General features: G+C 41.3%; 1 protein-coding gene across 1 annotated transcript in view; it reads left to right on the forward strand.

Moving 5' to 3' along the window:
- The window catches only part of fcho1 (FCH and mu domain containing endocytic adaptor 1), a 43917-nt gene that overhangs the window by 21400 nt on the left and 10077 nt on the right, over positions 1-12440 (forward strand). Inside the window, exons 4-17 of the mRNA XM_061078419.1 lie at positions 1962-2036; positions 2169-2310; positions 2574-2726; positions 3411-3515; positions 5011-5109; positions 5702-5798; positions 5966-6083; positions 6624-6645; positions 7988-8048; positions 9226-9419; positions 9924-9948; positions 10094-10150; positions 10847-10898; positions 11538-11662. Coding sequence (XP_060934402.1) covers positions 1962-2036; positions 2169-2310; positions 2574-2726; positions 3411-3515; positions 5011-5109; positions 5702-5798; positions 5966-6083; positions 6624-6645; positions 7988-8048; positions 9226-9419; positions 9924-9948; positions 10094-10150; positions 10847-10898; positions 11538-11662 — 1325 coding nt within the window. The remainder of the gene's footprint in view (positions 1-1961; positions 2037-2168; positions 2311-2573; positions 2727-3410; positions 3516-5010; positions 5110-5701; positions 5799-5965; positions 6084-6623; positions 6646-7987; positions 8049-9225; positions 9420-9923; positions 9949-10093; positions 10151-10846; positions 10899-11537; positions 11663-12440) is intronic.

A 12440-nucleotide genomic window follows, 5' to 3' on the forward strand; every position in this document is an offset into this window, starting at 1 on the left:
ATGCTAACAAAGATAGAATATGTTTGTGGAATGCATCCAAAGTTGTCGTAATTCTATAGACATATGTTTGGAAAATGTATATATAGGCGACACAGCCAAGCATATTTGTCCTTATAATAACGAGCTCTACTCTGCACAGCAGAAACAATACTATTTTTAAATGGACAATCAAATGCTGAGAAGGAGGATTTTACCTGGGACAAGCAGATTTAGCCTCCAGCGTTTAGAATGGTGCTGTAAAGCCATCAGTTGCATATTTATGTTCAATTAAATCTGAAGTAAATCTGCCAATAAAACCACAGTAAACTGCCTGATAGGCCTATCAACAGTAATTAAGTGGGTCGGAATAATTACCCAATTAAACTCCCTCAAAGTGCCCAGTTTGTTATATTAAATACTCTTGTTTTCCAATTAGCGATTATCAGTGAGTAAATTGTGTGGAGTAATGAGGTTCCCACAGGAGTTGGTCCTCTCACAGCTGAAGTGAACACACAGCGCACACTGTCAGTCCACTGATAGAATCCTGACATTGATTCACGGTGCACATTCCTGGCAGGGGCAGATTTAGTTATCTGCTCGGACTGCAGCACACAACAAATCAGCAGCCAGGAAGTGAAATATGTGGCACTGTGGGTAAAATGGAGTCTGATCCCTCAGGGGACTTGGAAGCTGCAATCGTGTTGATACATTTCCCCCGTTTTTCCTCTCACTCCACTTTCTTGATGGGTCGTTCGAATGTAAGAGGCCTTATGAATCAGTTCAAGTACTGTAACAACTCTAACCTCGAGGTTTCATGTGAGCACTTCTCTGCTCTTGTGCCAGTGCTCAGTCTAATAAAGATATATTGCCGTTTCTTATTATTGAGGGACCATTGATGTCAGGGACACAATAGACACAATCAGGTCTTTACCAGCGCTGACAACTCAAACAATGGGTTGATCAATGAACTGCTGTATTGATAGAAAATCAATAATTCGACAGATATTGCACAGTTTGTCCTCAAGCTATGTAATTGTGGGAATTTGCTCACCTTTGACCGAAAGTACATTTTTATCTGGATCTCCTATTATTCTCAGACATTTTGCAGACCAAACAATATATCTTAAATGATAATTCACAATGAATATATTTATTTATTTCAAGATTTATTTATTCATTTAAATCAAGTAGTCTTTTAACATGATGGTGCTATTACAATTGACTGTTTTAATGATTAATTAATTGTTTAATTTCCAGTTGTCTGAGGGTTACAGTATCTCAATAATTTGCAGCATGGACGTTTAATATGTTTATACATAGAGATATAGAGAGAGATTGTCTGTCAAAGTACAACTTGAGTAAAACGTGAAAACCTTGAAACAATATATAAAAATGTGAAGAGTAAATCTCTCCTGTCGATGTTCCGTCCTCAGCAGCACGTTGTTCTGTGTGTTCACTTTCAGGGAATCTGGATCAATGCTCACTCTTTCCTTCTCTTCAGATGCTTATTAAAGTTTCATGTCCAGCCTCACAAAATGAGTTCATTCATCATTTAAATGAAGCTTTTTGCAACATTTTCCCAACACTAATGGAAATAAATCTTTATCTCGATGACTGCGGTGGGGGCGGAGGCTCCTCATTTGGGCCAAATGAAGCTCTAGATGGTGAAAGTAACATATGAGGCCATTAGAAGAAGCAATAGCTTGGCGAGGAAGCGATTTTAAAGTACATTACAATTACATTTACCAGAAAGCAAGAACTTCTGCAAACATTAGTCTTCATGTTGTGTTTCTGCAAACTTTAGCAAAGATAAAGACACACACACACATAGACACACTCTCACCAGGGCAAGTTAATATAATGTTAGAGCAACAACGATCAGTCAATCAAAACATTATCACTCCAGCGGTTGACGTTGATCACAACAACAGCTCATTAATGTTAGTTATTTAGCTGATATATCTTTGTGTTTGTTTTGACAGGGCTGCCATCGAGGAGACTTACTCCAAGTCGATGAGCAAACTGGCAAAGATCGCCAGCAATGGGAGTCCACAGGGGTGAGTGGTGACACGTAAACACAGGACGGTGAAACATCTTCTCCTGTCGACTCCTCCTCATCCTGTTCAACTCCGTTCAGTTTTAAGTTTCAATCCTCATGCGTGTGTTTGATTGTATTTGTTATTTCCCAGGACGTTTGCTCCCATGTGGGATGTGTTCAGGGTGTCTTCGGACAAACTGGCCCTCTGCCACATGGAGCTGATGAGGAAGATGAACGACCTCATCCGGGACATTAACAAGTACGGAGACGAGCAGGTCAAAGTTCACCGCAAGGTAGGAATCTGGGATGAGGAGGAATGTTTCACCACTGTTCTGCCTGAACGCTGGATGTTATCTGTGTCTGTGCGAGCATAGACTTGTGTATTTTCTCATTACTTAAACTGGACTGGAGTTCTTGTCATCCTGATCTAATTTATCGCACAGAAAATCCAATAAGTGTCGTCTCCCTTCATTGTAATTGCTTGCATTTGCCCTTTAGACATCAAGTACAATGAGGATGTGCACAGACTGTGTGTGTTTGTGTGTGTTGCGCTCAGACGAAGGAGGAGATGGTGGGGACCGTGGAGGCGGTGCAGGCGCTGCAGGTTCACAGTGGTCACCTTCAGAAGTCCAAGGAGGGTTATCACGGAAAGTGTTTTGAGCTGGACCGGCTCAGGAAGGACGGGGCTCCACTGAAAGAGCTGGAGAAGGTTAGTCACGACTCTCTCTGTGTTCTAGACTCTGCAGGCGATTCTGATCCCTGAAGCTGACGGAAGCTTCTCATGAGATAAGATGAAAGAGTCTGATCATTTACACATTTGCAGATGGTTCTTAATTTCATCAGTGAATGGAGTTTTTCAAGGATGTTAACTGATTGAGCAGATTTGATTGAAAATCCTCTCTACCTCAGAAATAGTCTTTTTTCCTCTGTTCAAACCTGCAAATCATCCAGTCCCCTGCTGAGACAACTGATGTACTCCTGATTCTATAAAAGCCTTTTAAAGTTGCTGTGTCTTTAGTCTTTTTTTGATTAGAAATAAAAAGCTCTTAGGTGAATGCAAAACTGTGTAACTTCAGCTAAATATCACCAGATAACATTGCTAGGAAACCTCTTTGCAGCAAGTTGGGAGGATTGATTCTTTACAGCGTTTTCACAACTGAAATTCAGGACAATCGTTCATGTCTTTGTTCCATTATTTACATTCGATCAGATTCGATTTATGGAGCGCACTAAAGACTTTAGACTGGCGTGTGTCTGACGTCGTTGGTTAGTGATCTTTTACTGTGAAAACTGGAGGTGTCTTTGTAGTCTGTCCCTGACTGAGGTTATCATTTCTTTTCAGTGTTTGTGAATGAGAGTCAGTCGTTTTCATTTTCCTTTTCTCTCTCACTAGGCGGAGCTGAAGTCTAAGAAAGCGTCTGAGTCATTTGCGTTGAGCATCGAGAAGTACAACCGAGTGGGAGGAGAGTTTGAGCAGAAGATGAGCGAGTCTGCCCAGGTCAGCCCAGAGTCCAGCTGAGCCCCCGAGCCACTTCTTTAACCATCTCTCCCACCCTCTGATGTGGTGTTTGTCTGTATTTTCTCTCCTCTCTGGGGTTTATCTTTCAATTTATCTCAGTGAATCACTCGCTTCGTAACCTCTCACCACACAAACACTCCACTCCGTCCTTTTATTTATTATCCCACATCTTGCCGTCCACAAAAATGGAAACCTCAACCCCAGCCTCCTAAAAAATCCATCTGCCTGCACTTCCTGCCCCCCCCCCCCGCTCATTACCTTTAATCACTGCCTCCACACATCCATGGTTACTGCTGCTGTTTCCATGGACATGGAAACAGCAGCCCAATGAGCGCTTCTGAACAAAAAAAACAAAAATCCTTCTGACCAAGTATCTCTTGTAAAAGCTCTGAAGGGCAAAGTCTGGAAAATATCATCCTGGAAATAAAATTATTGTGAAAAGATTGAAGAAGATAAAAAAGGAGATCAAATTAATTATCAATTATATAAAAGATTAACATTTTACAGTGATTTAAAAAAAATCTGAAACATTTCCGATCCTACAGAGAAGAATTAAAAAAAAAAAAGTTTTTGGTTGTCACAACACAATATCTCTAAAACGACTTAAAGGGATAGTTCACCCAAAAAGGAAAATTGAAATTCATCTACTCACGACTATGCTGATGGGGATGGTGGGTGTATGAGTCCACAAAATACTTTTGGAGTTTCAGGGGTAAACCGTGTTGCAGCCAAAGCTAATACAATTAAAGTAACTGGTGACAGATTCTTCAAACGTCGTCACGTGCCCCTTGTGGGAGAGCTTAGAGGCTACGTGCACTGATCCAGATGTGAGAGTTTGCAGTAAAACCTGTAGCAGTGGGGCAGCAGGGACTGACGTGTTCTCTTGAAGGTTTACTGCAGTCTAGAACAGAGCAGTGTTTTATGTTTCCTCTGTCTGCCCAGATTCTGCGCGGCTAATTGGAGTAAAGAAGCTGGCAAAACTCTCTTTTCTACCAGGAGCCAAATCCACTATATCAAGACAATTCCCTTGAAACAGACAGCAGCAAATGAGCTGTCTGAATAAAGACCAGGATCAAACTTAAATCCTCTCAAATTATCGCTGGTTTTAACACCCTGGCAACCCACGGCCTCCTCTGCTGGCTGAGTGCCTATTTAGAGTGAAGTCCATTAAATAACTACTTTCACTGTATTGTAGAGAAGTGGGGTTTTGAATTTCTGGTTTATTAGATTTTGTTTGGGAGTTGTCGCGAAACTCACACCATCACGCAGAGATGGAGAAGGGAAAAAGTTGTGTTTTAAAAGAACGAAGCAACAGAAACTAATACTGAGCAAGAAAAATAGTTTGATCTTCTCAGCAAGTTGAAGTGTAGGTTTAATGATATTCAGAGAGAAGTAGATGAACCAGCGGTAGAGTTTTAAAGGTTTCACATGTTTTCTTTTGTTTTCTCATCCATGATTGTGTTTGCTTGAGAAGAAGTTTCAGGGAATCGAGGAGGCTCACCTACGGCAGATGAAACAGCTGATCAAAGGTTACTCCCACTCCATAGAAGACACTCACGTCCAGGTGGGACAGGTACGTCCACTGACTCCTGATCTGCTTCACGAGAAGAAAACACTTACTCTCAATGTATCTGTTATCGTTTTCTGAGAGGTTTTACTTTCCTTTGTAAATCTTGTGAAACGATATGACTTTTTAAATGATATTTCATATTATTATACAATCAAAGCTCTGTTGGATAACTGTGGACGATCTCATCTCCTCGGCCAGTTGGTTGTTTATTTTTTTTGAAACCAGAGTAAACGGAGAAACGCAAGTGAATTTTGTAATTGTCAATAATTATAAACAATATTTAGAGTTAGCATCCACCAAAGCAATATTATCTACTGCAGGTTAAATAGAAGTTATGTTAAACAATTTATTGTGCGACTTTACATATATCGTAATGTGTGTTTAATTACTACCCCTAGAGGGCACTAAAAGCAGACATTTTAAACATGTTTACACTAATTTATGCACAAGCTTTATGGTTTATCTAACATGTAACCATACTTTTTTATTTTACCACATACAGCCTTAATAACAAATCACATATTTTGAATACCACCTTCATATGTCTTGCTTAAGAAAAGACCCAATTAAATCACTCTCTTCTTCTCTGCTGCAGGTGCACGAGGAATTCAAGCAGAATGTGGAAAACATCGGCATCGATAACCTCATTCAGAAGGTTGCAGAGCAGAAGGGAACAGGCAAAGAGAGGCCAGGTAGTGTGATGAAATAAAAGAAGCTTGTGTAGCAATTAAATGATAAAGACACTGACAACAACAAGGAGGAGGCCGTCATCCATAGTGACATGATACACGTGTCTACATGGAGACTGCACTCTGTGTGTGGATGTTTCTTATTTGATCAAATCGCTTGTTGTCTGCAGCTCTTGCTGGTTTTGAGGAGTACATGACGGGCTTGGTTCCTGAAGGTATGAAGAAGATTCGAGCAAAAGCCTTCAGGATCCCCGGCTTAGGCAAGAGGGACAAGGAGCCAGACTCTACGTGAGTGCACACACACACACACACACACACACACAGAGAAACCTGTAAGTTTCCTCTTAGCAACTCTGTTCAGCTGAGGTGAAGTTAGACGATATCATTACACAGCCAGAATATTTCAATACAACCAGAAGCTGTGGAAACACTAGAAATTATTTCAAAATGTATATGTATGGACATGGCTGTTTATGAATTGTATTTCTAAAATACAACAGAAAATATAGTTTTATTTCCATTTGCTATCACAATTTCCTTGTGTTATTCTGAGCTGCAGTTATGGAACAAAAGTGAAATAATATTTACTTTGGTAAATCGTTTGTTTGAAGATCTGTTCTAAGACTTGAGTAGACATTTGTAAAGCCAGCACCAGCAAAATGATCTTTACTCTTATTTGTCACTTTATTGTAAAACACTTTGTGTTACAGGTCACAGATCTTTTGAAATGTAATATTACAATCCTGGTTCTCTGGTATTCGCTTCAATCTGAGTTACAACTGAATAATGAACACAAAAATACGTTGATGTGTTCTTCTTTATTTGCAGGGATTCTGCAGTGCCGGAGACGGTGAGTCTCTACAGAACTTACACCAAAACAATGCAGCTCCTCTCAGTCAGACTGACTCCTAAAGTTGCACAACTGCCAGTGTGTGTGTGGGTGTGTGTGCATGTGTGAGTTTGTATTTGGAAAGAAGGTGAGCAGGGGATCATAAGTGTGTCATAGTGACGGTGTGGAGTTTCCCAAGTTTATTCCTGTACCTCCGAGAAGATTTGTAGGAGATAATCTGGCTGCCAGAGAGGAAGTACGTGTGTGTGTGTTGTGTGTGTGTGTTGTGTGTGTGTGTTTTGTGTTTGTGTGTGTGTGTGTGTGTGCAGACTAATGTGGAAGCAAGAAAGTAAACTGTAGATCACAGAGCTACTGGAGCTGCTATGTTACCCTTTGAAGGGCGTCATGTTTCCAACCATGTGAACAGACGTCATTTCAAAGCTTGTGACATAAGATAATACATCCTTTGAAACTGTCACCTCACATTAACTGGAACAATCTAGGGTTTGTTTTAAAGTATTAGTATTTTTTCCCTAAAAGTTTGCAGTTGTGTTGAGAACACATTTGAATCAGTGTCCTGATGAACTTTAACTAGAAACTTTAGGCTAAGTGTCAACCTGTAGAATTTAAAGCTGGAATTATTATAGTGGATAAAACAATGGGTGTATAAATGTTGATTTAAAAAGATATTCATCCATACAGTCACACTATAATCTCCTGTTATAGCCTGATCACACCACGAAGCCTGGCTCAGATCTGTTGGAATTTTCCTAAATCAGATTGTGATCTAATGAAAAACAAATACATCAGTTGTCCCAGTTTCACTCGTCATGTCAACTTGACCTATTGAGATGTGTTTACTGAAATCTGATAGAATGAAATAAGATCTTTATATGTCCCCACTCTGTCTAAAAATAACTGCTCCTACGCTGCTGCTGCTGCTGCTGCTGCTGCAGCTGCAGTACGAGTCAGTTTGGTTTCCCTCAGGTTCTGTTTTGAAGCCAAACACAGCTTGATGTTCAGATGTCCTGACATAATCACAGGGTTTAAATCAAACTGACAGCACAAGCAGCTTCATTTCACCTGTTGGTAATAACATGGGCAAGAGTATCACTCACTGACTCACACCCACTACTAAGGGGAAGGAGTTGTACTAGTATAGTCTTGTATCTTTCTATCCTTGACAAGGTCTGGTAGGTTTTTACTTTTTTTGTACTGGAGCATCATCTAGATAGACATGTATTTACAAAAAATGGATGGATTAGAAAGTCTTCAAGTGTAGTATATTTATTTTCCTGTCATAGATTGTTACTTGCTGGGATGTTCATTGACCCATCGTGTGTGTGTGCTTCCATTCACATAGAATTCACCTCTGGAAGTAGATGATGAAGGATTTGTCATCCGAGCCGACAGCACCCACAATGATATCCTTTTTCGGCTCAGTCTGCAATCTGTCATCTTCTCGTCCTGTTTTGTTTCATTACCTTTTATTTCCTATGTTTGAACAAACAAACGTACACAGAGCCCCTCCTCCATCACATTATTCAGCATAATAAGCATAATAATAAATTATCTGATTGATTTTCTGTTGATTTATTGATAAATTAACCAAACGTTAATAGCACTGGAACAAACCATCTGTTGAATAATAATAATTCAGCGACTGTAAAATCAACGACTCAAACTCAACATAGTTCAGTTGTGACACCAACAAGTTTTAAATTCATGAAGCGGATTCTAATTTCTGAAATATGTCCCGGACTTTTCTGCCTTGCAAGACACAGGGTCTCTAATTAAACCTCATGAAGCCGCTGAATAGACTTTAATAAGACCCCGAACTTAGACCGGGACGTTTTAAATGAAGCGTGATGAGAAGGTCGGAGGTGAGAGTTGGGGTCTAACCAATTTGTTCGCCCCAATCGGCTGCTTTCATGGCCTCATTAACTCAAGCCAGACAATTATAAAGATTTGAATCCTGTTTGTCGTCTAAGTGTCACACGAGTGCAGAGTCTGTCTGAGCTGCAGCGAATGATAACCTGATACTTCACGTCCCGGCTCCTCAGCCCCTGATCCACTTATCAGCGGTGGCTCTCGGTCCTGACAGACGCTGAGACGTCAGCTCCTGCTCCCCTCCTCATCCCCCTATCGGGTCCCCTGGCCTCGGGTTCAGTAAACACATGACATCACACGACACAGACAGTGAGAGTCTAAAGAAAAGAGGAAGGAGGAGAGGTGACTGTTGTTGGGGGGTGATGTTGTGACAGGAAGTGGCGGTTTGGCTGTTTGGCAGCTCGGCAGTCGTCACCTCTGCTGCTGCAGCTGTTTGTGTTTTTACACGTGTTCATCTCTCACTGCTGCTCTGCATCGTGTCCCTGTTGTCCCGATGTCTTTTCACTCCTCTTAAAGGGAATCACAGGGTTGTGCAAACAGTGATATTCAACATTGAGCAGAGGTAATAAAACTCTGGTGCTCGCTGGTTTCTAATCTACTCCCATGGTTTTTTATTAGTTTTTCTTTTCAACTCACCAAACCAACCCCATCACTTTTCTTCCCTCTTCCAGTAAAAAGCTTGTTCTCCTTGACCCTCCGCTCTCTGTTTACGCTGCTCTGAGGAGAAGGAGAACAACTTCTACTCCAGTGACTCAGACTTTGACGACGAGGAGCCCAAGAAGTTCCACATCCAGATCCGACCGGTCGCCACCAGCAGTCGCAGCAACTCTGCCGCCACCGAGAAGGAGCTGAAGGCGACGGTGGGGGCGCTCACCCTGCCGCCCAACCGAGGCGTACGGCAACAGGTGGGCTTTGCTTTGGATTCTCCCACAAGGATCTAAGATTGTTTCAAAGTTTACTTTATAGTTTGTGTAGTTTGCTGGAACAAATTGATTTGACACACTTGCCCTCGTCAGATTTAGTTGTGTCGGGGCTGTGGGAGCAAGTTGAGCCAACAGCGGCATGTTTGCATGTAATATCAATGTTGATTAATGTGCACATTAAATTTATATTTATTTGTATATGAATACGGTTAATCAAATCCCAAAGAAAACAACAATGGCTTACAAATTGTTATTCAGTGCCGTACCAGTGAACCATGTTATTACACTGGGTGACATATTCCATCATTATGGTGTGAACATGTGTTCTGCAGTTGAGTCAATCCCTCACACAACATACTGCTGCTGCACATAATCACTACTGCATCACATGGACTTGAGAGGATTATTATTAAGAGACAGACTAGTGCATTCTGATGAAGTGATTTCACTCTATTGATCAGATCTGTGTCTCTCTCTGATTTCCAGGTGTCAATCAAGCGTCATTTATCCAGTAAGTTCTGATCTTGGAGAATTCCTCTTCCTGTCATAGCAAAGACCAAATCTATTTGAAATGTACACTCCAGTGCCTTTTACTCGTGTCGTACTTCGGTGTCTTTGAGTTCAGACCTCTGAGAGCTTCTGTTGTGTCTCTGCAGGAAACTCCAGCACCGCAGGAAGCCGATTGGAGGAAGGTGACGCTGCCTCCCACAGGGGTGAGTCCAACCTTATTCCCTCTCGCATTTATCAGTTCATTTCCGTTAGTAAACTTCTCTATTTTTATTTATACAAAAAAATGAAAAGGATAGACACTGTTTCTCACACACACACACACACACAGTCGCTCAGGGCCACCTCTGTGTCCTCGGTGAAGCGATGATGCATCGGTGCAGCGTCCCTCCACCTCCGCCTGTTTCCCCCAGACTGTGAATCTCTCAGCTGGCTGACCTTGCGTGAACAACCAGCCTCCATTAGTCAACAGGCGGCTCCTCTGCTCGTGCTCCTGAACATGTTTTATCACCGGCAGGTTCATTAGCTGCCCGAAGGTTACGCCGGAGTGGGAGGCTCCGACCTGCTGCTTCACATCACCGGTGGAATCTCTCTCTTTCTCTTTCTCTCTCAAATCCAGAGATGACAGATTAACAAAGAGCGCCTGATTAAAGCGGCTGCTCCGCAGTGACAGCACTGGTGGCAGGTGATGAGCGAAACCATATTAATTGCTGGTATTTAATCATGGAGCGACTAATGGCTGATGGGTGAACTCTCATGTCATCTGGTGTCAGCCTGTCCCGTCCTCCTGCAGCGCTTTGACGAAGAACATTGGGTTTCTGATTAGTGCTGATTAGGGAGCATCCTCTGCAGTGAGTCACTCTGTGTGTGTGTGTGTGTGTGTGTCTGTGTGTGTTTTTCAGATGGCGAGCAGGAGGGTATGCGCAGGTCCACCTCCAGCCCTGATCACAGCAGGTGAGGTGTTATCCTTTATTTTTTCTTCCCTCTTCTTCAGATTTGCCTGCACGAGACGCATGTTGAGGTTGAACTAGATCATCTTTGGCCTTTTCACCAGTTTAAACCTCGTCAGGTTTCGACCTCCTGGCTTTTTCAGAGTCATCATCTTGATTTCGTCCATCTTGTAATCTATTTATTACTTATTGTTTATCTTAAGTGTCAATGTCTTTTAGGGAAACTACACTTTTTTAAGTGTAAAACATACATACTACCTATGCTACCCATATACACATATAGATACTGTCTAAAAATGTCATTATCATTAGATCCCAACTGTTATCTTATAATAGATTTCCATGGACATATTGGTATATTGGCATTTATGTTTTCAGATATGCAGGAATATAACAGCTTTCATTCTGCAGAATAAACAATGCATAAAACATCATTTTTTATATTTTATGTAAATCTTTATTTTCTCAATTCTCTTGATTTCTCTCTCCTCCGTCCTCCACATTCCATCGTTTTTTAATCTCCTCTCACTTACACCCACACATCCGTTCTCCCTTTGCCTTCCCTTTTATTAGCCCGCTCTCTCATCAGTCCTCCGCTCGGTCTGATTTCCTCTTGTTTCTTTTCTTCCCTTCTCTCCGTCAGGTTGAGCTCGACGGCGTCGGGCTCTGACAGTCTGTTCGGACCTCCGCTGGAGTCGGCCTTCAAGTCCAAGAGCTTCGACAGTCGGGAGCAACTCCGACAGCAGAACAAGTTCGGCGCATCTGAATGTAAGAGAAGTTCCAGTGTTAATATTGTATTTTGTTTAATTATTTATAGACCCTATTGGCTCAGTGCAAATAGACGTGTGAGTTCATTTAGATGAAGATCTTATTCTCTATTTTATAATGCACATTAAGGCAGATTATTCTAAAGGCTTGATTTAATGTGTAGTTTAAATAAACTTCACATCCAGCTTCTCTCTATGGAAACACATAAATCAACATAACATAGTCACAGCTGAGCTCAGTTGCTCACTATAATATAATCAATAAAGACACACATGATAAACAAATTTTGAATTAATCTCTGCTAAGTTAAGGAAGGAAATCATATCATTGGGATGTCATCAACATTCATTGGTCGAACTGAGAGAAAGATCATAATGAGTCTGGTCTTTGATAAATGAGAACTGAACTAGCTGGTCTGGTATTAATGGGAAAGTGTTCAATCCTGTTTGTCCCCTGAGTATTTACATGTTGAAGTATATGATGATGAGACTCAGGTGTCAAACTGAACAAAAGGCCGGTTAATGACATTTTTAACCTGCGGGTTAATGAAAGAAATTACTGTAAAGGGATCAAGTTGAGACTGTAGCTGACTGACAGAGGTGAAGTTCATGTTGATGTCGAGGTTGCTTCTTTCAAACTATTTTGAAAGCAACTCGATGCAACTTTTTACAAAACATTCACTGAATAGGAACAGGGAGATTCAAGCGCAGGTTCAAGAGTTTAATTCTAAACTGTAGATCAGATAAAAAGACTTAGAGGTAACAAAAAAACCTGTTTA

The sequence above is a fragment of the Limanda limanda genome, chromosome 9, assembly GCF_963576545.1.
Source record: "Limanda limanda chromosome 9, fLimLim1.1, whole genome shotgun sequence".
Classification (NCBI taxonomy): Eukaryota; Metazoa; Chordata; class Actinopteri; order Pleuronectiformes; family Pleuronectidae; genus Limanda; species Limanda limanda.